At 39.0% G+C, this 27,333-nt stretch overlaps 1 protein-coding gene across 2 annotated transcripts in view; it reads right to left on the bottom strand.

Moving 5' to 3' along the window:
* Window positions 1-27,333, bottom strand: part of mettl15 (methyltransferase 15, mitochondrial 12S rRNA N4-cytidine) — a 60,546-nt gene that overhangs the window by 19,581 nt on the left and 13,632 nt on the right. For both annotated transcript variants that reach the window (XM_078247347.1, XM_078247352.1), the window contains exon 3: window positions 3,732-3,868. In XM_078247347.1, the coding sequence (XP_078103473.1) occupies window positions 3,732-3,868 (137 nt within the window). The remainder of the gene's footprint in view (window positions 1-3,731; window positions 3,869-27,333) is intronic.

Here is a 27,333-nt window from a genome sequence, read left to right as displayed (position 1 = left end):
ACAAATAACAATTTGAAGTCTATACCTTAAATATATATTTAAAGTCATGTAATAGCTAGCTATTATACAACACTGAAAGCTCAGTTATGCTAATCAAAGGCTGGTAATCATGGAATGTTTTAAACAAATTACTTTCACTTTTTAATTATTGGATATTAAAATTCTGTAGTCTGTGTCCGCCCACAGGTAGGTGATGAACATACCTTTCACTAGAAACTGCGACTTCTTTCCTAACAAGTTTTTGTAAGCCACTTAAGGATTTAAAAATATGCAAAACAATTACATAACATTTCTAAATTATTAACTTCTTTATGTGGCTTAGACACAGAGTTGGAGATATAAATGCCTTATGTAAGGTCTTATATTATTAAAGAGAACACGTTTCAGTGGTGTATGTGTGGAGGTCCAAGTGTGGGCTCATAATTGCTTAAGAGATCTGAGCTTTTTATAGTTGTAGCACCCCACATTGACATCATGCCTTCTTTTTGTTATTCTGGCATCTCACTGGATCAATCTAATACTGAATATGATCTTCCCAAAACTCACACAGAGACCGTCCAAATCTTTACAGATTGAGAGGTTAGCTGTAAGTGTGTTCAGCTCAGCCTCTGGCAGTTATTCCCCTCCAGTCCTCGCCTTTTTTCCCGTTTCTTTACGTTTATCATGTAGATTCATGAAACTATTTTTTTAAGCTCAAATTGAAACATTTTCAACTTCAACGGACATGTCTTTGCACTGTGTTGTGCAAACCCTTGCAAATCTGATCTAGATCCATTCCACTTACAATTGCACCGCCCCAAACCTTGTCTTGTTTAAATCAACATCAAGATAATTTCATGTTCCCACCTTTTGCAGGATATCTAACAATTGTAAAATTTGGGCTGTTTAATTATGCAGTCAAACGGTGTACAAAAAGAAGTGTTTTTTTTGAGACTTTGAACCTGCCAAACCACTTAATAGATAGTATAAGTTTTAAAAAGCTACAAAATAACAAGGTGTAAATAACCATAACTAAATAATCCATTATGATCGTAAATATCAATCTGACATATTTCATTATATTATCTACACTACACAGAATTTTTTTATCAAACCAGTTTGGAATTGTATCTAAACAAAATATAATATATATATAAAAAAGCAAAATATGTTATAATAGGGTATAATGCAAACTATCAATTTACAGTTTGAGTTTCCCTATTGTCAAACTTTTATTTCCAATCCATTATAAAGCATCAAGCTCAATTAAGGCATTGTCTACTTTGGTTAAAGCATAATGTTTGGCTACACTTAAGTATTTCCTCCCTTCCCTAAATAGTTCCTTGCATTCACTTGTTCTTGTCCATCTGGAATAAGAATACAGTACACTCAGTGAGGACATCAGGAACCTTCCCAGCAGGCTCAGTTTGAGCGTATCGTTCAACACGATGCTGCCTCTTCACAAATCAAGCCTGAAATATTCCCTTGTGGTGACCCGCTCAGTTCCTTAGGAAGGATATAAAAATTGTGAATTTGTTGGTGACCTTGCCATCGTATTCTTAGAAATGTCATCAATAACTGTTAAATGCTTCCCTGCTGTTTCTCCACTTTAATTTTATCATCTTTATTTTCTGGTTTAAAAGCTTGTTTCTGAATGGTGAGGAGATGGTGAGATAAGGAACGTTTACAAATATTGGAATCTACATTAGGTGTTATCTATGATGTGTGATTGATTGTTTGAAGTTGTTAATCAGCTAGTTAGTATTGAGAGGATGGCTGACTTGTGAGTTTAAGAAGAATGCAAAGAATATAACACTTGGTTGGATTGGTTTCTTTATGGTGACAAAACCAAGCCAAATAATTCTACGTGAAGAAGAGTCAAGATATTTTTATGCAGTGTGCAATTTATCGAGGACTCAAGAAAAACTAACTGGGCTGGTGAGCTCTTTTGAATAGAGTTAGTCTGTTGATTACACAGAGGGCTCTGGCAAAACAACGCAGGGTCATCTGGCAAAAAAGTTCAACCAGGGTTAAATGTTGCTGCAATGCATCCTTTAAATGCATAATCTGTTACTCCAACTGGACTGCCTGGATCACATTTTGTGTGCCTGTCCTATAACAAAACACTCCCACCAACGCAGCCCCGTGCAGGAAGAATGGCCTTGTCATCTAGCTACACAGCTAGCTACATCCATGAAAAATTACGACAAAAAATGGCAAAAAATTGTGGATAAGACTGACAATTTACAAGCTGTTGTAAATGGAGTCAGAGAAATACCTTTTAAATTGGCAGATTTCTTCAATCGTCATTAAAACATTAATTTAACTGCTCTTAGCCAGTGTTACCATAGTCAGTGATAGCATTTCTAAAAACATATGAAATTAGTTTTAAGATAGGAGAAATAAAGATTTTTAAAAAAAGATTCTACTATCCTGGTGTGAAAGCCAACATGGCACTTGTTGATGTAAAATCAACAAAGTGCATAGTTGATAGCATATCTCAGATCATATCAGTGGGTGTGACCCCATACAGTATGTACACGTCATGTCAATAATGCTTGGTGCCTTTTCAGATTCATAACATTTATTGTGGGCACAACTCCAGCGTAGCTTCAAGTGCAGGGAAGTCATAGCAACAACAAGAATGGTGAAAAGCAGAGTGAGGCTCAACATGCAGGAGACACATCCCATTAAAGACATGGGTGAATATCATTCAGGGAACAGAGGGTTACTTTCATAAGCTAACACTTTTAAATAAACATTAGGAGGTGAAATGATTTTTTGTGTACTGTAAAACTGGGTTCAGATTAAACAGTTTGCACTGAGGTAAGACTTTCCTCAAGACATGGGAGCACAGAGGAGAGAGAAAATCCTCTAACGCTGTTGTGCAGATGCACTGCGTAGGCTGCCAGGGTCTTTTACTCAGGCTTCCAATAATATTGGTTAATTGCTAGATTTCTCTAGCTTCTCTCAACTTGCATCACGAGTAGGCGTGGAAGAGTTTACAGCAGAGGTATATTGCTGCTGACAGAATACAGTGTTTTCATTCTCTCTCTCTCTCTTAATTGTCATTCCCTGCTCACAGGCACATTTCTCTGGCAGATTCCCTTGAGAGAGGTTTCCCCAGAATCTACGTAAAAGGATTCCTTCCCACGCCATGGTCTTAGGAACATCTCATTTTCATCCTCCCGCGCCTTGCTCATGCACACACACTCCCTCCCACCCTGGCATTGTGTCCTCGTGTCTCCCTGTTCTCTCACTCATGTTTTCATTTTCTTTTTCTCTCTCTCTCTCCACTTTTTAACTTCTCTGGGCTTCTTTCTACTTCCCGCCCCCCTTCATATCTTATAGATCCTCCGTGGGAGGCAGCATCTCGTTCACACTGCAGGCGTGGGCCCTTGCTCTGACAAATGACATGCCCGGGCCCACCAGCTTTGCGTGGGGGGAGAAAGCTTTAAGTTAAGAAGGAAGAATGGATTTGATTGGATGAAGAAACTCAGGGGCTGTATCTTGGTGAACAGTATTTGATCGGGCTCAGGCAACAAGTGAGAAATACAGCAAGAACTGCAATACAATATCACAACTACAGTATGTTTTCAGAAATAATGACCATAAACCAAACACTGCTCAAGATGGTCAGGCGGTCAGCTGTCAAAAAAAAATGAATAGTAAGTTACAAACATTTGCCTAGACAGCTTATAAACTTTTACTTGTGTTTTGGTCTAGTTGATGTTTTTCAATAAATCACTTACAAGTATTCCTTGGCTAACTGCTGGGCCAGAGAAATGGCTGTAGGATCTCGGTCTAAGGCCAGGACTGTGACTTCAGGAACCATATTCAGTATTGCTTTGGTATGACCACCACCTCCAAATGTCATATCCAGGACCACCTACATGCAAGAAAGCAAGAAAACAACACATTCTTCTCACACCAGGACTCCATATACACACAATTAATCATCATCATTTTACACAATGTTAATTCTTGATTTAAGGGTTTAATTCACACTTACGCATGGACAAGGGTAATTTTAAATGAATCTGTCTTATCTAAGGGTACTTAATGTCAATTCTAATGCTGGAATCAACTCAAAATTGCTGATAAGCCCATAAGTGTAAGGTAGACTTCCTCAATATTCATATACATATATTGATAAAGAAGGTTGTCTTGGGAAGTGTGATGATCATAGTTCAAGTATAAATCATAATTGCAATTTACAGCTTGGACTTGAAAGGGGATAGAGAGAGGGGAATGACCCACTGCAAAGGGCCGCAGGCCAGAGTTGAACCTGCGGCTGCTGCGTCAAGGAGTAACCTCTATACATGGGCGCCCGCTCTACCAGGTGAGCTAACCAGGCGCCCAGAGATGTGTTTTTTAAGCCTGTGGCGGAAGATGTGTAGACTTTCAGCTGTCCTTATATTCATTATATTTACTTCACTTGCCTATTGTTTCTAAACCTTTGACATTCATGTCCGGACTGATAACAAAATAGATTTTCAGCTCACCAATGCAATATTACATTTTTATCAACATATGTTATTACAATAATCTGTAGTTACACATCCTGTACGAGACGCAAACAGAAAGGTTAAATGACATAACATAAAAATAACTTTTAAAGGATTAAAAGTTATTTTCATGTTGTTATGTCCTGCCCTGTGACAGATGAAAAATGCATTGTGGGAACAGTTCATCTGACAGAAAACCCCCAGTGACAGAAGATGAACATGACACCGCTAGCCTTTGTTTAATCATTATTTAAATTAGCTATAATGTCTTGAAAGTTCTGGAAAATGTTGATTATTTACCTTGTTTTATTTTTGTCCCACAGCAGTATTACTGTAGGGCTGGAACCCTAGAACAAATGCCCAGCAATGACGGAGTAACTTCTAAAATGCAAGTAAACTATTTAAATGAATCACTCTCCAACCAGTAGAAGCGTGTATTTATTAATCATCACACCCTCTGATTTATATTCCACTTTAGCCAGACCTTTTGCACTTTACACTCAAGCACAGCTACTGCTCTGCACGGCTTGCACTTGAATGGGGAAAATAGGGCCCTGTCACTGCATTGCTGCAGTCTTTGTGGTTTTGGTGGCAGATATTTCTACGTTTTACCACAATAAAGAGAATTTTTGATACATCACCACCAAAAACAGTGTTATCATTTGTAGTGAAAACCCAAAGTCACCATATTAACAATACATTTCTTCCCAATGTGTCTTTAATTTAATTTATACAGAAAATAAGGTCTGTGGTTGATTTAAACATTTTCATTGTTTTTCTATGACTAAATAAAATAATAAATTAAACCTATTAATATTCAAAAATGAATTCAGAAAACTGATGTTCGCTGTCTACTTCTTGTGTCTCTCAAGACATGTAAACCGAAGCATTGAGAACTTTGTAAGTGTACAGACAGTTTATTAAAAAGATAGATTATAAAGACAGTAGCGTTCACGTATACAAGCAGGCGCCATCTTGGGAAAACAGTCACGACCAGTCAAACGACGAACGCTGTGCTTGAGTCATGTTACTGGTTACTGGTTGCACGGCGTTCGTCATTCGACTGGTCTACGGTTTACATGTAGGGACCCTCATTATGCTACCGTTGAAGTGTGGTGCTATTTTGAGCCTTGTTAGTAATGTCGAAATAGCGATTTCTTTTTTACTTTACCCTCTGCCCCGACGACTAGCTTTATAAGCTAATCATCGGTTTGTGCTATCTTGTTTCAAGCTAGAGACACATTCGATTAGCATGAAAACATATCCCAGAGAACGGTCCACACATACGTTATTAACCCCTAGGTTCATTTTGCGCCGGGATAGTCCTTTAATGAAGTCACATCTTTATAAACGTGTAAATAACTTCTTCAGAATGTTTTTGTATTTGCATGTTAATGTATTACAAGCATGTATAACTGTTGAACACCATTTACTAATCAGATCATGAGAGGGAGGGAGGGAGTGGGAAAATTCATTTATCAAGGAAATGTTCAATAACCTGCCAACCACTCTGCCACACCAGCTTTGCTGTTAGTCAGGTAGATGTGAACTCAGCTGTATCCATGGATTAACACTTGCAAAGCAGAAAACATCTCCTGTCCAGGCATATTTCCTGACTGCCACTGCTACAAAAAAAATCGCAGCCCTGCACTGACTGAACCGTCTGAGGTTGTTTGAATAATTGGTTGGATTTTGCTTTACTTTTTATTGTTTACATTCCTGCACTGTGATGTATTATAATGTCAGCAAATGGTGGGGAACAGATGTAAAATTACAGAAAAGGAAATGCCAGCTATTCCCCACAAAAACATTAAACATGTCGATCGATAGTGACGTTGAAGGTGGGGTGTGTGCGTGCATGTGTGAGGGAAGAAGTGATCAATGGCGGTTCCCTCTTCTTTCCAGCGCACAGCAGCAGATAGGGAGGGGGTGTGGGCTAGTGGGATGAGTCACACGCATAATGAACTTGCCTGCTGTGCTATTCAATACAAAAAAGGAAGACAAAAACACAAACAGCAAAGTAGGCTGGCTTTTATCGAAACAGTCGACACAAGCAACCAGGAGACAAACTGGTCCTCTACTGGATGGTGCAGCACTTGTCACAACAATGTTTTGTCACAACTTGAGGAAGCTGTGGCCAAAAGAACCAAGGTAAAGCCTGATACAACAGACTAGCAACTGATGCTCAATATTCTTAGAGGTGGTTGGTTAAAAATATTGTAAGTTTATTTACATTTGTATGACTGTTGCACTGAGTACGGATAGTTTCCATCTTTATGAGGTTTAATACAAGTTTTACCTCTTTTATATATACACACACACACACACACACACACACACACACACACACACACCAAATAAACTAAGCTAAGCTAAAAATGAAGTGTGTGCAACCAAAAATGGTGAATTGGATGTTTACAAGGTCATTTATGAAGTAAATTGAGAATAGTTCCCTCACCCTGAGGGAAAACAAGCTTCTTCAAAAGCCTTAAAAGCTGTTGTGAAAATCTTTTCTCTTTTTCAAAGAGGCTGCTGCTTCTGCCACCAGATGGACAAAACATCTTCTTGAAAAGATTTGGTGATAATGGGTTTGGCATTTGCGATGATGATTGACACCAAACTTGGGAGTGAGTCACTCACATTGATATTTCATACAGTGGGGTGTCAGCGAGGCTCTCACCTAGACCAGGCCTTCCTAGAGAAAGCAGCAGCTTGGAATTAAGCCAGAAAACACTGTGGGTCAGCTCAGTCTCTATATTAAAGTATAAATATAATATAAGTAATTACTGTACACAGTAAACAGTACTCTGTTTATGGTGTGTAATATTTGCCTTTCCCAGCAGAGGGAATAGGAGAGTTAGGAGTGGTCCGAGTGATGCAGTCCAACAGTGAAGCTGCAAGGTGCTATAATGCAGGACACTTCTGCAGTCAGTCCACAGAATTCTCAATGAGAGCTTTTCTTCCCAAAAATAAAAAAGGTAAACACTTTATAGACTCTCGTTAAATCAAAACCACTGATAAGACCATCTATTTTAAGAGACTTTACAAACACATGTGATGTGGGAAAAGTCAGATTTTTGCATTTATGAGAATCTGCAAACATAATACAGCTCATACAACAGTAAATAATATCCTGGCCATGTGGAAAAAGGGGCCTCATCTCAAGTCTTCTTATGGTTGAATTCATTAGGAAAAGGGGAACAGGAACCTGAGAGAAGGCTGAGTACTCACCTAAATCCTACTTGTGACTCCACAGCCCAGGTCAGTTACAGTGGGGGATCTAAAATGTCATTGAGGGGAGTTTTTACAGATCTTGTTACACTAACACACAGACCATTAGGGAGACAGATACACAGGTACAGGATCGCTTTTCTTGTCGCGTCCGTTGCCATGGCAAGAGTGGAGGTAGCCGGTTTGCATTTCTTTCTCTGTCACACAAAGTTCATGGCACAAATGTGCACAAAGTTTAGCCGGTTTGCGGCATAAGAGCATGGTATGAAGAAATGACGGTGGAGGTTATGATTATGGTAATTAAAAAAGGTTTTATCCACTGCAAAGAGTAGTGAAGCGCTTACATACCTGGTCATTGCCTTTGTGCTCTTGACTTAAATCTCACACGTAAAATTGCTGCTCTGCTCAAACTATAAAGATAATCAAATTACTTTTGAACTACCTTATGACAGCTTTTTTGATTTGTCTGATTTCAACTTTTCTTTAAAAAGGGTGTGAATACGTTTTTTCCTCTCTACTTTAATTAAACGAGTGGGATAAGTGTGTATATTAGTCTAGTAGGAGGTGGAGGTGGGGTGCACAAAACAGATGGCCAGTGAGAGCAAACAAACTCAAAAGGCATGAAAGCTTCCCACAATTACTCTGTCAAGAGATTATGTTGATAGTGAGCAGTGATGTCTGAGATGCATGCAGCCTTTTGCCTCCCCTACAGTCTATGCACCTACCTCACTTTAGAGTGCATTAAACATACTACCTGTGTCTTAGAGTAAGGGAGAGCAAGTGAACGAGTGATATGCCAAGATAATCTCTCTTTTGTCAGTGGAATGCTGCAGAGTTACAACAAATACTTTCAATCCTCATCTATTCAGTGCTGTTTGCACTCGTTTGGCACGGGTTTAAATAAAAGGCACTTGAGGAGGTATTTGAGCTAGTTAAGACAAGACACATATAGACGCAGTTAAAAAACCCACGTTTGCTTCTAAAAACATCCATCTAAAGTTTGTAGGTCAAACGAATGAACAAATCCTATCGGAGGCACTTAGAAGCCATAAAGAAAGGCCAGACTTTTTCATAGTCTGTCAGTACATATGCGAGAGACTTAAAAAATACTTTAGCTTTACTTTACTTTTTTTAGGTGTCCCCTGCTGAGTATGCTAATAAGAAACAGACATTAATTATGGGAATTTTGTGAAGGAAGAAGTGACCCAGCTGTTACAGAACTGTGTCAGAGCTCACATAAGGATCATTAAATCATCCAGTGGTATGAGCTTAAGTTTTTTTTCACCAATAAGGAAATAAAGACAGTTTTTGTGTGGGATTTTGTGTGTCAAAACTACATAATGAGAAAACTCCAACTATAAGGCTCTCTGATGTGCTTCCCTCCTATAAGTGGGTGAGGTTGTTTAGTTGTGAGAGTATACAAAGAGATCATACAAAATGTTTGTTTATGTGTAGTGAAAATTTGAGATAAATAGGCCTGTGATAAGGTGTGAAGAAAGATATATAATTTGATTTTATTTACAGCTATGCAAAACGTGGCTACAAGGATCACAATGTGTGTAATATGCTACGAACCAAACCTCTGTCCTCCTGTTGGTCCAACACATTGGTCCACAGATAAGTGTTATAAACACTAATGAATGGATTATTGCCATGAAATGTGTTGCTGATTTTCATGGTCCCCATAAGAATAAGTTCTGATTTGGTGAATGTTATCATGCTAATTGTAGGTGACATATGATTAACTGTGTTCTAGTGCTGGGCAAAAAGGAAAGTGAGTCGTAAAAGATAAAAAAATTTTTTTTATTAATTTCCTCAATTGTTTTGAAGTAGGGTTTAGCAGTGTTATTCATTTATGTGTTTGAAATTTGATTTTGATTCGTCACACTTGTTGCATCGGGACTCCTGGCCCTCAAGAATCTGCTGCTTTTAAAAGGGTTGAGAGAACATGATTTAATTAAAGTCAAAAATAAATGTACAAAGAAGAGTGACAGAAGGCACAAAGCACACACCTACAGCAGTGAGCAGAAACTGCCAACGGGCTGAAAGACTGAAAGGTACATTTCACGGCTATTCTGAGGGGTATTTCAGAAAGCAGGTTTAACAAACTGAGTTCAAACCTAAATTCTGGGTTGACTAACTCTGATCTGTCAAACTCCAGTTTCTGGTTTCAGAACAGGTGATAAGAATTAGGTCAATCAACTCTGAATTAAGTAACCCTGGGTAAAGTGTGTGCACCAGCATATAAAAAGCCCTCATCAATGGAATGCAGATAACATGATACATGATGGCAACAGGACAAAAAAAAAGGTTGAACCTCCTACTTCTCCCCAGTAGTTAGAAATATTAATAAATGCTTATGCGGAATATGTTCATATATTTAATTAAAAGAGCAATACAGTTGCAGCAGCAAAAGAAGGTGAGCTAGCGCGGCAGAAAATTGCTGATCGAGTCAATGCCCGAGTTTTAATTTTAAAAATAATTAAAGTTCTATCTCGAGTAATCCACTTATTCAACATTTGTGTGTATGTGCGTGTCTTTATATTTATTCAGGTCAAACCCCACAGGCACAAAATGCACTTGGCAGAAACTGAAGATGAAATATAAACATATACATGAAACAGGTATAATTTTATTTCAAGCAATTGTGATGTTATTTAGCCTACCCTATAGCAGTGGAATTTTTTTAAGCAAACAGTAACTTTTTCAGCCATCCCAAAATTGCCTATATTTAATATTATCTTTGAAAGTAATAATAAATGCCGTTATACATGCAAGTCTCCAAATCTGTGCTTAATGGACAAATTGGACCTCCATTATAGTCAATAGAAAAACAGGCTGAAACCCGAAAAAACCGGAGGGGGTCCACCACCAGCACTCACAGAAGCTGAAGAGATGGTCCTCAGTCAGAACAGTGACCAACCTATTGCTAAAGGCTCCTCTGGAGGAAGCTCATCTGCGGACCTAATTGAGTTATTTATTTGGGAAATTGTGATGTGGCCTGCACTGTTGTAAAAACTAAATTTGAATTCTGTTGGGCACTTATTTTCATCTTCTGTTACAGTTACAGATGGAGTAATCTGTCTGCTGGAGCCTGCTATACGAGACCATGCAGCTATAAGTACTCCACAGATGGTTCATAATGGATTAGAGAGTAGAACACAAAAACAAAATCTCACAGTAGAATGATAAAGACACATTGTCAGCTGCCACAAGGGAAGAGAGGCCCTACTGTTAGATGACCTTACATAACAGTGGAACTGATGGTGTACCATGATAAAACTTGCACCTTATTTCTTAAACAGATGCTGAGTGGGGACTACGAGGAAGAGGGGCCATCCACTTCTACAGCCCAAATTGGCTTTGTAAGATGTTCAGTATTGGCCCATGACTTACAGTGAAATTTATAAGACCTGGCACTCTGAAATTCTATGTAATTTTGAGCTCATATAGCTCCCTGTGAAACACCTATACAAGGTGTACTTAGAGAAAAATATTTTAAAAGCTGATCTAGAAATGGACCAAATGAGGCAGCAGATGAAAAAGACTGAATTCTAAATACAGTACAGGTGGATGATTTTACTTGTTTCAACAACATGATGAACAACATGACACATTCTACTAGTGTACTGCATTTGTACGTCATTAACACAAAGGCATATTGGGTTTTTTTTGGGGGTTTTTTTTACACATGGGGAGGAAAAGATGTAAAACACTTTGGATTATAAGGGGTGTGACGGCTCCTAGGCCTCAAGACCTATTAAGTCCCTTTGGTTGCTGGGATCTGGGGATTGGCTAATAAGGACTGATGATTGACACCTGGATGAACTGATTGCTCACATGTCCATAAATAGGAGTGCCTGGGCCTTTCACAAAACCCACTTTCTGAAATGGCAAAATGGCATCATGACTTTGCGTAAACATACACAGCACTTTCCTAAAGCCAAATGGTGTGTTATATGTACACATTTTGAGCTGTCCACATGTATGTCTATGCTGTATACAGCGGATGTAAACATACACACCACGTGGTGTTGCCACGTGCCGTGTTATCGTGAGAAAAAAATAAATAAATAAAAAGGTTGGGTTTAGAGAAAGAACATTGGGAAAGGCTTTATTAACACTAAAAAAACAACAAAAACACGACGGTGACCAACGTCACACGCTTAGGAAAACAATAAATAGTTGGGTTTAGGAAAAGAACATTGGGGAAGTATTTATTTAACGGTTGTTAAACGCCACACGCGGGACGCGATACCGGCTCTCCTGGGTGAAAGTCCTGTGTTTTTGGACAAATTTAAGAGATTTAAGAGATGGATGGATGGATGGATGTATTTTCATCTTTTACTGAAAGAGCTAAGAGAACTTGCGAAATGTAGCAAACTCACCGCTTACACAGGGGTGAACAAAACAACACTCATGCTATGCACATCAACGTTGGTAGCAACATTGTTTTTACATAGTAGGGAAGGGGTTATGTTAATGACATTATTTTTTTATTGTACTTTTGTCTTTTGTTTTTGTCCCAGTTGAGCCCCTTTTTTTCAGATGGCACCGTGCTGCTCCTATGGTCACCCAAATTGCAAAAGTCAGTTAGCTACAGCCATTGATTGGCCTGTGTCCAAATGCAACAACATTCAAGCCTATTGTATGAGATTAAACAAATCATTGATATTTTTTACGTATGTTGTTTGTCAGTGTCAGTCACTGCACTGTTTCTGTTCACCTTTTTTAAAATGGGAAAAGTTTGCTGGGAATGCTCCCACACCTACCAACATGTATGCACATTACAAGGCTGATCAAGATGAACACTGCTGGAGATCAAACAAAATCTAATGAAGGCATGAAACTACATACAGGACTACAATGTAAATCCAGCTGACATGTTAAAACACATTTCTGAGAAATTCACACTTAACTAGAGTTGCAACTAATGATTCATTTAACGATTCATGCTCCCAAGATGATACCCGACCCAAAGGGATGTCTTCAATTGCTTGTTTTGTCCTGCCAACTAAAGTATTCCACTTAGAATTAAATGCCACCGTTAAAAGCAATAAAAAAAATCCCATTTGAGACCATCTTGATTATTCAATTATCACATCACCATTTAATCTTTGATTAATCAGTGCCAATCTTGATCTAATTGTTCATTAAAAGCTGGTGACATGATTTTCTAAAGGAAGCAACGGCAAGCTGCAACTGCAAGTCAATAATCTTCCCCTGAGGAAGGCGTTTGACTGGGAAAGAGAGCGACCGAAGAGCCATAGACTAACAGAGACTGGCAGTAAATGTGTATCATATACTGCACAGCCATATCCACAGAGACACTGAAAAGATGGGACTGTGCAGCTTTCAATGGCAGCCATGGACATTAACGTTTTGATGTACATAACTTCTGAGGAAAATATATTCAGCTTCTAAATGTTGGGAGTTTCTTCAATAGCTTTCTTTTAAGGGGAAAACTGTTGACAAAGTCACAATGCTAATTAAGCATTCTTGAGTCTAGTATTCAGTGATTTGTCTTTTTACTGGAGACATCCCTTTTTTGGATTGGCTTCAACATGATATAGGCTATTGGTCTACAGAAGTGCGTGCTCTCAGTGTAGCACAAGGCAGAGGACATATGGGAAAACTATCTAAACAATTTCAGGAAGCTGGCGAGTCTGTTTGTCACAGTCTCACCCAACACCATATATAGCAAATTTCAGGCACAATCTGGGCTGTTATGAAACACATAGGCATGGTTAAGTGTCTTCTTAACCATGCCTATGTCGTTCCTTCTGTTGTCACCTTGCTTTAAACTCAGGAAAGATTCCTAAAGGTGCATAACTCCATGGACATAAAGCAGCGTATTATCTGTATTTGTGGAGAATCAAGGAAATCAATAGTGTATATGACATTTGTTTGAAATATTGTTTACGGTCTACGTAAGCTGCACAAAGTAACTCTGTGATGTGAAATATGTCAACAGTCAGTTACACTGCTTTATTACACGTCCTACTTGGTTATAAGAAAAAGGACTTCACAGACACAGTGAAATAGTAAACACCAGACCAATACACTATGTAACCATAATACACAATAAATTGTCCTGTTTAGACAAGACAAACCCACCCACCCATCCAAGCTGGTCCTTAGTTTATTTATCTATTATTATAAATTGCAAGGAACAGGAAATCCCCATTTATTATAATAATGGGGGCCTCCAGAAAAAATGTAAAGTCTATATGTGATACAAATCCATGAAATAAACACAGATATGAAGATACTTCAACAAGACAACTATACTAGCTCACAACCTGTCAGATAGCACTGTAATGCAAATGTATGGACCACCCTATGGCTCGACTTTAACAAATATAAAATTTCTGTTATTTTATGCCTGCACTACATGAGTGTGTGGCTAATTTACTGGTCACTGGGATGAGGGAAAATAACGAAGGGATTAAAACGGTCATGAAATGAATTTAATTTGACAAAATAGCAGCAGGATACTTGAACAAAGGCAAGAAAGAACTCTTTTAAAACATCCTGCAAATGTGAATTTCTTAAGTAAAAAATATTTTGTAATGGGTATGCAAGCAAAGCTAGCTCTCACAGGGAGCCAATATGAAACTGTAAGAGCTATGTGATTTTTTTTAAGATATGATGACCCACTTTTTTCTCCTGTGCTTTTATTTTTCCAATAGGGGCATGAACAGGGGCTCTGGTTAATGAGACTGTATCTGTCTGGAGGCTCCTGCATGACAACCAGACTTCAGTGAACTGAAAACTTAATTAATCTAAAAATAATATGATGATCAGCTGTGGTGAAGGTTCGATACTATATCATTGGATCCTCCTGCTTTCAGCTCAGGTGGATTATTTTCAACATTTGGTACCTAAGTGTGCCATGATCACTGTCCAAGGTGCTGATCCTGGGACAACAAGGGATATGGGAGCTGTCAGAGGATACTCAACATTGTCCCTTAAGTTAGGTAAACTGGCGAGGAAAAAATGTTTTTCCTGTATGTGGTAATGAGCACCACAACAGAAATAACTCACCTTCACTGTATGGGGTGGCAGCATAAATCTCAGAGAAACCTGTCAAGTACACTTAACACATCAACATCAAACTAAATGCCACTAGAGGAGGAGATACGTGTTGTCATGTTGTGGGTGACTCAATCTTAAATGTCCATTCCAAAACAATACAGCAACACAAATAGAACACATTTTACAAAACTGCTGATTCTACTAGGGATGCACTGATCTGACTTTTGCAGTCCCAATATCGATCTGATACCAGGGTTTATTAATAAGCTCTACGCCTCACTGTGTGGAAGTGACTGGGATCATTCTTTTATGTGTAAGGCAACATCAGGCTTGACTTAAACATTGCTTTCCTAACTTTGTAAAACAAAATGTAACTAAATACATAGATATGCATTTGACTGAAACTAACGTGTAATTTATTAACAATTATTTGTTATTAAAATCTTCAAAATTAACAGGAATTACAATTCAAGTGGGAGCTTTTCAGTGGTGGAATAAGTACATTTACTCAAGTACTGTACTTAAGTACAAATTTGAGGTACTTGTACTTTACTTGAGTCTTTTCTTTCCTGCCACTTTCTACTTCTACTCCACTACATGTCAGAGGAAAATATTGTACTTTTTACTCCACTACATTAATTGGACAGCTTTAGTTACTTTACAAATTAAGACTTTTGCACACAAAACACATGTAGTTTATAAATACGTTTTATTTAGTGCTGTCAAACAATTAACTCGCAATTAATCACACATTTATATCTATTCTAAATGTCCCTTGATTTCTTTTTTTCGCATTATTTTGTCTCATTTTAATGCTCTTATCAACATGGAAAAGGCAAAGGCTGCAGTAAGTTTGTTCTTAGTTGTGGTATCCATGTGCTTCTGTCTGAAGTCATCCATTGTCGCCTGGCTTTGACGAGGGGGCGGAGAATTCGCATCTAGCTGTGTGCTTGGCCATCAAGTGGTATTTCAGACTGGACATGCTGCGATGATAGCTCAGTTCACAACGACAAAACACACAGATCACTTTGGTCTTGTCAATGGAACCATTTGGCAACTTTTTAAAAGTAAACTTTCCATTCAGAATCTTATTGGCATCCATTTCGGCGTCTCGCACTCGCCATCCGCTCAAAACGTAACGTTAGCCTACTACTCTTTGGCTGGCTCGCAAGCCCAAACAAGTGTGGGTGGCGTGCCTGTGGTTTTGTTTCCGGTCTAGCTAGATCCAGTGTGGTGTTGTAGTTTTTCTAACATTACTAGTAGTTGCAACAGCATGTGAAAAAAACTACAAAGTTTGCTAGGCCAAAAAGAACGTTAATCTCGTGATAAAAAAATTTACGCTGTTAAAATGGGTTTGCATTAACGCCGTTAATAATGCGTTTAACTGACAGCACTAGTTTTATTATAAACTAAACTACCCAACAATATAGAGGCCTACAAGTACAGCTGAAATGATTAGACCATTAAACACAGTTGATTGAAAGAACTGTTTTGATCGTTTCCAGTTTCAAACGTGAGGATTTTTCTGCATTGAGTACTTTTACTTGTAATATTTTAAGTACATTTTCCTGATGATACTAACATACTTTTACTTAAGTAACATTTTCAATGCAGGACTTTTACTTGTAACAGAGTATTTTCACAGTGTGTTATTAGTACGTTTACTTAAGTAAAGGATCTGAATACTTTTCCCACCACTGGACCTTTTAAATGCAGCAAGATATTGGTCAAAACATAAACAAGAATTAAAATTCCAGTATAAAACGAGACGTTAACGTAGATCGGCCTCATTGTCTCAGATATCCAAACCAGCTATTTGAGTTAGTATTGGGTCGATATCAGTATGAGATTGGTACATCCCTAAATACTACTGCTAATATGTTTTTGCTATGAATATACTCAGTGGCCACTTTATTAGGTATACCTGGACAATCTATTGCAATTCAATAAAAAAAAAAACTATTCAATACTACATTATATTGAGGTGCAAGCCTAGGAAACATGTTGGCAGATTTGATGGTTAACCACATCTGTCCCTAATTACTCGCTGGTGTTACCAACTGAAATGTTAGTGGAATCAGTCAAGAGTTTAGAGCCCTGATTACAAATAACTTTATCACTATTTAGGGTCACAATCGCTGAAGTAGGATACCAGACCAGAAGCCCTAATGACTCCTAATTTAATGGATGGTTGGGTGGTTATTTGTCTTACTGGAGTGATTGCATTAAAAACTATTGCTTAAACTTCCTGCAAGACATAGATTGTGTAGCTTGAAGGTGGACATGAAGATAGACTGTGCAACATTATCCAAGCCCCTGGAGTTCTTCAGATGTTATCAGTGCCATCAAAAACACCAGTCACTCCCTAGCACCTTCCTTTACATAATGTGTTGCTCAATTTTGGAATGATCTTGCATTTAAAGAATCTGAATTGACGTCATCGTCAACAATGCCGATTTTGATCTGGAAGGATCTACCTATGCTTAGTATCCCCAAACACCAAATGTGCACTGTTGTAGCCAAAACATGAATGCTGTTTAGTGAAAACGATCTTGCTCTTTTACCATAAGACATTAGAATACTTATTTTTTGAGCGTCATCTTTTTGGAGCCTAAACTTGATGGATTAATAGCTTAAAGTGAGTTTTAATACTCCATGTAGGCTGTAATATTGTAATGTAACCTCCCCGCACTCTACTCACCTCAAGTCAAACACCACGACATCCTCACATTTTCTTCCTTTTCCTTCTCTTTTATGTACTCTTTTTTTTCTCAACACAACTTTCAGATAATTCTTGCCAGCTCTGCCTTTGTTCTATGATTACATTTGTTATATTTTTCAATAAATCAGCCTGCAAAGAGGAAAACCCCGGTCCCTGTCCTCCTCTACATGAAGCTCATGAAGCCCATGTCAAGCATCCGCCCACTTCAAGGAGTCCTGAGACTGGCTCTTACACCATAGTGGTGCTGAGGAGATCCCTGGAGAAACAGGGATAGTAGGCACTTGTATCGTCTCTGAAACTATGAGCCAATAACTCAATATTCACTGTATGTGGGCAATCCAAGGCAATGATTAGTCTTTCTGCCGCTTTATAGGCTGCTTGCATTCTGAAAAAGTAATCTTAAAGTATTTGCATTTAAGAAAATTATGAATTCATCTAGCTCCATAGAGAACTTTTTTGATAAAGTATCCAACTGTTTTTCTGTTAAAATTAAAACATAGTTCAATGTGGATAAAGTAGCAGCTTTAAAATCTATTCTGGAGTGTTAGAAAATGTGTTCATGCATGTTTCAGTTGAATTTGGGGCCACTGCGTGACCCTGCCTGGTCTAACCCAAAACATCATGTAAAGGTAATCATATTATCAAGCATCGATTTGTGTGTCAAAGTGATCTGAATGTGGCATTTTTATTTACCTTGCAAGTTCTAAACCTTTGCAAATAAAGTGATTTTTACAGGGGATAGTAAAGCAATGTGGGGATCTGATTTGGAGGCAATGAGTGACCAATGGAAACGAACTGATTGGACACTGAAAGAAAATGGAAATGGAGGGACCTCTACTGTGTGCATGAGTCATCGCTCTCCACCCCCCCACCCCCCCCTCCTCCCCCACACCCCACCCCCTAGCCAAACTGTCTGTTTTTGTCTTGCAGGTTGGAGATTTACTGAGATACATTTATACTGCTGAATGCACACAGCAAATTATTAGTAACATCAAGAGTTAAATTTGCAGGTGCATTACAACAAAATAATCCAGTGACTGTTAAAAAGAAATCCTAGAAATAAATATGTGTATAGTTATAACGATGTCAGTTTTAATGTTAATGTGTATTATAACACTGACATAAATCAGGGAGTTACTGAGTTGGCTAAAACATAGGCAGTAAGATACATTTTTGACATGTTCTTTTATGTCTGGCTTAAACAGTCAGGATTTAAAACCTAAAATGTGAAAAATTACCACTACCTAATCCATAAAAACAATTTTTCTGTATACTGAGCACCGTGGCTCCAGGATACACACATCTTTACATCAGCACAGACTACAGCCTCACTTCTGTGCTATGTAGCTGTGGGAGACAGTCGTTTATGAAAATCAAATTAATGTTTCCCACAGTCTAGCAGGTTAGTTTGGGGTTGAAAATAGGGGCAAGAGGGTTACGGTGTGTGAAATCCTCCTCATTACTTTTATTAGTCTAGTCAAATCACATTTGTCACAACTGAGCTGGTATGTAAATATCTAAGGAGGACTATATTTCTGCATTTTACTTGACATCCTCTTTAACAAACTCAGACATTATTGTTTCACTCTATTAGTGACAAGCCAAAGACAAGCTTTGGCAAACTTACTGCAATATTAAAGTCCTCCTCCACTCCACCTCCAAAATTCTGTTTTGCTTATCGTTTTATTCTCTTGGATATTTAAAAGTCCCTCCAGGATTTTGCGATGTTGCGATCGCGCCAATTCACGCAAATTCAACCAATCACCGCGACTTTGGTGCAACTCGCAATTTTGACCAATCACCGCAATTTTTCCGCAAATTTGACCAATAACTGGAGTTTCCCACGACTTCAACCAATCCCAATAGTCCCACGTGCCAGACTTTGCATCAGTATGTGACTCTGAGAGCCAATGACCAAGCGGGAGTGAGAATGGGTTGACGTCACACGTACGTCGCCAAATTCATTTCCTTGTAAGATGAGACGTGTGTGACTCGAACATCTCACATTTCCCAACAAAACGTACAGCGAAAGACCGTGCAAAACATTTCAGACTGTCCTGCCAACCTGTATACATTTTAACACCAATGTACGCTGTAACGTTTTTTCACTATAAAGTCGCTGAAAGCGGCTGCTGTTTCCTGTCGGCTCTCTGCAGCGGGCGGGGCTACTCAGTTTCCCCCACGACTGACAGACACACACACACACACACACACACACACACACACACACACAATCACACAAGGTGGATGCAGGAAAAACCGGAGATGAGACGTACAGGATGACCTAAATTGAGGACAACTACACTCGTTATTCTAAGGGCATTGATAAGTCCAATAAGTACTTTATCAAACCGTATGAATGTGTGTCCCAGGCCAGGATAGGAAATTAACTAACAATGTAAAGATCAACAAGCCACTGACAGATATGTTCAAATTTGATTAATTAAATTTTTTGTCTTAAATCCACCAGCCATTTTCTTATTATACCAATATTTGCAGCATCCTGAGCCTTTTTGGTAAGGTTACTGAAAACTCAGCTTAGAGTAGTTTTATTCTCCCCAAAACAAGTTTCCTTTTTATTTTTAAAGAACTATATGGAACTTTCTCCATCTCCCGCAACTTAATTGCAACAAAACATACAAAAGACATCGCAACTTTTATCGCAATTTTTTATAAAAGCTACCGCAAAATCAGGCATTTTGGGCCGCAACAATCTCAAAAAAAGGCCGCAAAATCATGGAGGGACTGATTTAAGCTTCACTGTGCAGAATGTACGTGCAGTTTGATAATAGATGGCTGCCATCATGCCATCTTTTTCAAAATATGTTTATTGATCAAACCTCAAAAAGTATTACAGGCTCTATTGGTAATGTCTAAGGGTAGCAGGTTTGACATTTTTCTTGTTTTTAAACAGTGCACATAAATTCCCACCCATTCCGCCCCTCCATCTCCCTCTTAGTCTTCCCCTTTAACCAGATACTAAACATGTATCTTCCATCGAACTAACTTAAATTTCTTCAGGGATCCTCTGACAGTATGTTTGATTTTTTTTCTAGGTGTAAAAATGACATTACCTCTTCTAACCAGGAATTTGTGCTAGGCGGCTTTGGGCTCTTCCACTGTAGTAGTATTTGACACTTGGCTATCAGAGCAGCAAATGCAATAACATCAGCTTGGTAGCTAGTAAATCTTCCCATAATAGGTGACACACCAAATATACCAATCAAGGGGCATGGGGACATAGGGATATTAAAGACTACAGAGAGGGTGTCAAAAAAGGATGTCCAAAAAGAGTGTAGCTTAGGGCAGGAGAAAAAAGTGTGTGTGGTCTGCTGGAGATTGAGAGCACCTGATGCAGAATTCATCTGTATCAGGGAATAGTTTTTTTAGTCTGGTCCTTGTATAGTGAAGTCTGAAGACCACTTTGAATTGAATGAGACTCATACGTGCAGAAATACAAGTAGTGTTAATTCTAAGTAAAACTTCTCTCCACCAGACCTCATCTAGTGTGAGACCTAGCTAATTTTCCCAAGCATCCTTAAGCCCTAAAAGAGGAGAGAGTTGAGATGAAAGAAGACCATGGCTTGAAGAGATACTATTTTGTGATACTGAGGAGGACATGATATTTTCTAACAAAGCTTTTTCAGTTAATGTAGGAAATGATGTGAATTGTGTTTTGGTGAAACTGCGCAACTGGAAATATCTGAATAGACCTAGTTTTGAAATCCCAAATTTCGTGGCAAGGTCAGCAATGTTTCCAAAGGTCTCATCTACGTAAAGGTCACTAAAAGAGACCAGGCCCATCCTCTTCCACTGTGCAAATGTTTTGTCTACACGTGAGGGTAAGAACAGGTGGTTGTTGCATATGGGAGTAAGGACGGAAGGGGATTTTAATCCATAGTGATTTCTAAACTGTTTCCAAATTTTCAGTGAGGAGAGAACAACAGGATTATTGGTGTATTGGGAGGGCTGCATGGGAAGGGGTGCAAAAAGTAATGCAGGGAGTGTGGTTGAAGTACAAGAATTAGCTTCCATGACAAACCACACAATGTCTGGGCTATGGCACCATTTCTTTAGCATCTGAATGTTAGCGGCCCAATAACACAACAACATGTTAGGTAAGGCAAAACCTCCTGCCAGTTTGGGTCTCTCCAAAATTCTTTTCTGAATCCTGGGACTCTTGCCAGCCCAGAGGAAGGACGATATAATGGTATCCAGGGATTTGAAAAAACGATTTGGGAAGAAAAAAAGAGAGTGTCTGAAAAAGAAAAAGTATTCGAGGTAGAACACTCATTTTGATGGTTTCAATTCGGCCAACAAGTGAAAGGGGTAATGTGTACCATCTTTGAAAGTCTGATTTGATATTTTCAGTCAGTTTTATGAAATTATTTTTATGAAGAGAATTTAGAGAGTGGGAGATATTAACGACTAGATACTTGAAACCGTTGGGGGAAAAGTAGAAGGGTAGAGCTCCCAGGGCGACAGATTTGGCAGACTGATTAACAGGGAAACAAAGACTCTTAGCAATATTCAGTTTGTACGCTGAAAAAGTACAGAATGTCTTCAGCAGATTCACCATTTCATCAACGCAGTTTACAGGGTCTTGTACATACAGCAATAGGTCATCGGCATACAATGACACACTGTGCTCCATGCCTCCTCGAAGTATATCTGAGAATGCTGGAAAGCCTTTGGGCTATAGACAGGGGTTCAATGGCCAGTGCAAATAGTGACGGTGACAGGGGGCATCCCTGATGTGTGCCAGGTATGAAAGGGAAGGGAGAAGAAATTTCAGAATTTGTTTTGACGCTAGCTACGGGGGCACAGTATAACAGGCAAATCCAAGAGATGAATTTGGAGCCACAACTAAATTTGGGTAGAACTGTAAATAAATATTGCCATTCTACGCGATCAAACGCCTTCTCTGCATCCAGGGAAATCACCATCTCTGGGGTTGGAGAGGCAGAGGGAGAGGGAGAAAGAACCACACTCAGAAGTCACACTACTGGACAGCTGACGGCCAAGGATAAAACCTGTTTGGTTCTCTGAAATGATACTTGGAAGACAAGTCTCAAGTCTGCGCCCTAGCACTTTTGCCAACAGCTTTACGTCATTGTTAAGCAAGCTTATGGGTAGTCCCAGCACTCGGAGGTTTTGACGTTTTGATCTTGATTCCAAATCCTCCACCTTAGCCTTGAGCGCAGCATTCTCCTGAATCACTGACTTTAGGTTGGATTGTAGCCCACCCACGTCGCGTTCTATCTGGGTTATCAGGTCGCTGTGGTCAGATAGGCTAGTTTCCCTTTCTCCGATTGTGGATGCTTGAGTCGTCAGGGTCGCCTCAATTGATTGGACTGACAAACATATAGGTTCTAGGGAGTCGTTCAGTAGAGATGTGACTTCACCAGTCATAGTTTTTCTAAGTTTTTCAAGCTCTCGAACCAGCGTGTCAGTGGTTAGTGGTGATGCAGGATTATCCGCCATGTTGTTAGCACAACCTTTAGCACTCTGATTTGGAGTTTGAGTCAACATCTTACCGCTGCTTCTCCCCACTTTGCTCATCTTCTTGTCACTTTCGAATAGCTATATTCTACGATACTCTCAAAAACTAAAGAATGGATGGCGATAGAGGGTATTTTCGTACAAATAATCTGAAAGCTATCGGAGCATAGACAACGCACGTCCTAACACCACATTGCGTAACCGTTTTCATGCCATCTGCTGAAGAGATAAAAGTTTCTTTTACATGTTCTTTTACAAATCTCAGTTTTACATGTTGATTGATTATGTGACATCACGACTAGTTTAGATGCCAATCGTTGTGATGTGGAAACACAAATCTTCCAGTGCACTAACACTGAGAATGGACTTTACAGTGAAAAAGGAAAAGTCTTGTGACCAGCAGTTAAATGTTTTAAACAAAAAACATTTTCATATTGATAGATTGTGGATTTTTTTAATGAGGGAGAAGGAATAAAAGTGATTTTAAGAATTTTGAAGTAATTGAACTTTTTTGTGTAAAAATCCTAGCAGGCAAAATATTATTCCGAATATTTTTATATGTGTTAAAACTTGTCTGGATAGGATGTTTTAGAAGACTATTACGCGCTCCCACAAATAACAAATATATTACGCTTATTGCTGGTCTGGTGCTGACCAGGAAGCTTCTCACACTATGCAATTGGACAAAAATAAGTGGAGGTGCAGAAAAGCACTCTTGTCTTAAGGACAACACACATGATCATTGGAGGAGTCTTGATGTGCGTTATTGCAGACAGACACGCACTGGGATACACCACTGTCCCATTTCCCAACGTTGAGATGCACATGCATTAACTATACAGAAAAGATTTGCTCCCCAGATGGGCACACACCTGCTATTGTCCCTTGACTTCTTCTTACCCTGTCTGTATGAAACAGTCAGTGTGCTACGAGCCTCAATAGTAGTGGTAGAAGAAGTATTCAGATCCTTTACTTAAGTAAAAGTACTACTACCACACTGTGTAAAAGTCCTGCATTAAAAATTAAAAGTATGTAAGTATAATTAGGAAAATGTACTTAAAGTTTTACAAGTAAAATGCTCTAAATACAGAAAAATCCTCACATTTTATAAAATGGAAACGATCAAAACAGTTCTGTCAATCAACTGAGTCTTTAATCGGCTAATTTTAATTTTTAATAAAACGTACTTTATAAACTACATGTGTTTTGTGTGCAAAAGCCATAATTTGTAAAGTAACTAGTAACTAAAGCGGTCCGATTAATGTAGTGGAGTAAAAAGTACAATATTTTCCTCTGACATGTAGTGGAGAAGAAATATAAAGTGGCAGGAAAGAAAACACTCAAGTAAAGTACAAGTACCTCAAATTTGTACTTCAGTACACTACTTGAGTAAATGTACTTAGTTACATTCCACCACTGCTCAATAGACACAACATGACGAGATGCACATACAAATGTATTTAGAAGCATTGCAAAAATATAAAGGCAAAGGCATGGTGAAGTTAGGGCAACTATGACAACTAGAATAAGGTTAGAGAAAGATCCCCTTCACAGTTAAAAGAAACCAACATTGAGTGTGGGTAGTAGAGGAGATGCAAACCCTGGTCTCAACTGTTAAAGGAAACGCTGTATATTGCCACTCCTCCCTATGACATTTTGCTGCCCTGTACGTCACACTACCTCTAGCTTTGGACCTGAATGTAAACATAGGGCGTTTTAAGCAGTCTGAACTACCAATGCTGTCTTTTTTTAAAAGGCCTGTCACAACTGAAAATAGAAACTTCTTGTTTTCAATCTGGTTGTCTGACATCTTATGCTGTTATTTTGACATTCCTACAAATGCGTTGTTGTTAAAATACAAAATGTACACTGCTAACTTCCAGTGGATAGGAAACACCACAAACTGTGAGAGAAATGCCAAAAGGCTATTTCTTTGTTTTAACAGGAAACAAGAATTAAGGTCAAATATGATGCAGTGGATCTATTCAAAATGATTACATGCTTCATTGCTCTTCTTCACTGCTCTGAAAGATGTCTCTTCAGTGTGACACTACTGTCAATGCAGTGTGCCAAGGAAACAATGCAAACTATATAAAGCCTGAGAGAAAGCAGAAGTGAAAATGAAAAGAGGGGGTGGAATCATCTAACTATATTCACAAAATGTAAAGAAGCATCAGGAATGATGGCTTCCTCTCCTGAAGGTGAATTTCATGGTACTAAAGGAAGACAAAAGAAGAACAGGGCCAAGTCCATTAGGGAGTGCAAAGAGGAGTCGGGCGAAATGAAGGCTTCGTGGTGGAAGGCATGGTAATAGGGAAAAGACTTCTAGAGGCATTTAAGAAGATGCTTCCAGTAGTTTGAAGACGGGGTTGACAATACAATATGAAATGAAAGGAAGTAGGGAATGGGGGGAGGAGTCTGAGGGAACCTTCGTAGTGCAGCGCTATGTACTGACTTTTGATAAAGTTGCCCTGGGCCTTTACATGACTGGTATCACTATTATTATATATTATCAGTACACCAATGTTTTGTACTTACAGTGCCTGTTAAAAACAGGTGGAGGTACTGTAAATGTACTGTAAGTGCATCACATTCAGTTAAGTTAAAGCACAAAAAAAGACTAGACATACTGTAGGCATACCAGTATGTCTTATATTGTTTTATATGTTGTTTATTGATTGCCTCAGTGTCAATGACATTCCCATTTACTCCCTACAAAGCTCCTACAAATCAGAGATGTGGGCAGTAATTCAGAGATCTACAACCAGGTTATCACGGTATTAACGTTAAAAACAATTCAACTGTCTCCGAGCCATATGGTCATATTGTCCATCCGGAGCTGACAGAACTTAGTTTTGCAAACAATCTGACAGAAAACAGTAATTGTGAAGTATACACGGGTTTCCTGTTTACAAACATTACAGGGTGCGTGCGCATACCAGGGACAGAAAGCCAGATTGGTGAGCTGGTCCGCTACTGCAACAACCTTAAGTATTGATGCTTTCCTTATTGTTTGTATATAACTGCTGACTCAATAAAACTTGATTTTAGTTGGTCTTTAATTTTGCAGTGTTACTTTAATATATATGTATGGCTATAATTATCGTTTTAGGCTAATGTAACAGCCAATGTTGGCAGCAGGGTTACCCCTGAGTGTACCCCTATGGTTGGTTTATGCCTTAAAATAATGGCCAGGATTTCCGGGAAAAGTTACGATATGTGTGTCTCCATTTCAAAACATCACTGCAGGTTGACTGTTTTTAGCAGCAGAGGTCGATTGTGGACGAGAGGGCGCCAACACTGTCGTGGTTAGCTTGCCGAAACTCTACTGCAGCTGTCTCGGCAACGTTAGCTAATGTCCGCTAGCATACGTACAGGCTAACTATAGCCAGTTAGCTTTGTGTGTAACGTAATAAAAACCCACCCATCTCGTAGGAGCGAAGCTTAAGATTTTATTCAATAAAATGATGGTACAAAAGGAGCACTAACGCCGCAGGTCTTATGTTGACAACGTGGACGCAGATATAAGAAACTCCGAAGGCAGTTGTAATATTTACCTAGCAGGCTAGGCTTACGCCGTTGCGCTAACATTAGCAAAACATCAGCGTAGCTTTAGCTAGCAGTCTAAACTTCTCTCGAGTCCGGACCTTTAACTGTCTATGGTCAGGACTCGAGTACTACAGCCCTGACTGGTAGATATCACTTACAGTGGTGTGAAAAAGTGTTTGCCCCCTTCCTCATTTCCTGTTCCTTTGCATGTTTGTCACACTTAAGTGTTTCGAACATCAAACCAATTTAAACAATAGTCAAGGACAACACAAGTAAACACAAAATGCAATTTGTAAATGAAGGTGTTAATTATTAAAGGTGAAAAAAAATCCAAACCATCATGGCCCTGTGTGAAAAAAGTGATTGCCCCCTAAACCTAATAACTGGTTGGGCCACCCTTAGCAGCAACAACTGCAACCAAGCGTTTGCGATAACGTGCAATGAGGCTTTTACAGCGTCCTGGAGGAATTTTGGCCCACTCATCTTTGCAGAATTGTCCTAATTCAGTTACATTAGAGGGTTTTCGAGCATGAACGGCCTTTTTAAGGTCATACCACAACATCTCAATAGGATTCAGGTCAGGACTTTGGCTAGGCCACTCCAAAGTCTTCATTTAGTTTTTCTTCAGCCATTCGGTGGTGGACTTGCTGGTGTGTTTAGGATCATTGTCCTGCTGCAGAACCCAAGTTCGTTTCAGCTTGAGTACACGAACAGATGGTCGGACATTCTCCTTCAGGATCTCTTGGTAGACAGCAGAATTCATAGTTCCTTTTATCACGGCAAGTCTTCCAGGTCCTGAAGCAG

This window comes from Sander vitreus, chromosome 1 (assembly GCF_031162955.1).
Source record: "Sander vitreus isolate 19-12246 chromosome 1, sanVit1, whole genome shotgun sequence".
In the NCBI taxonomy this organism is placed as follows: domain Eukaryota; kingdom Metazoa; phylum Chordata; class Actinopteri; order Perciformes; family Percidae; genus Sander; species Sander vitreus.
Note: the sequence above shows the minus strand (reverse complement) of the source record. Positions and strands in the feature narration are given on the sequence as shown.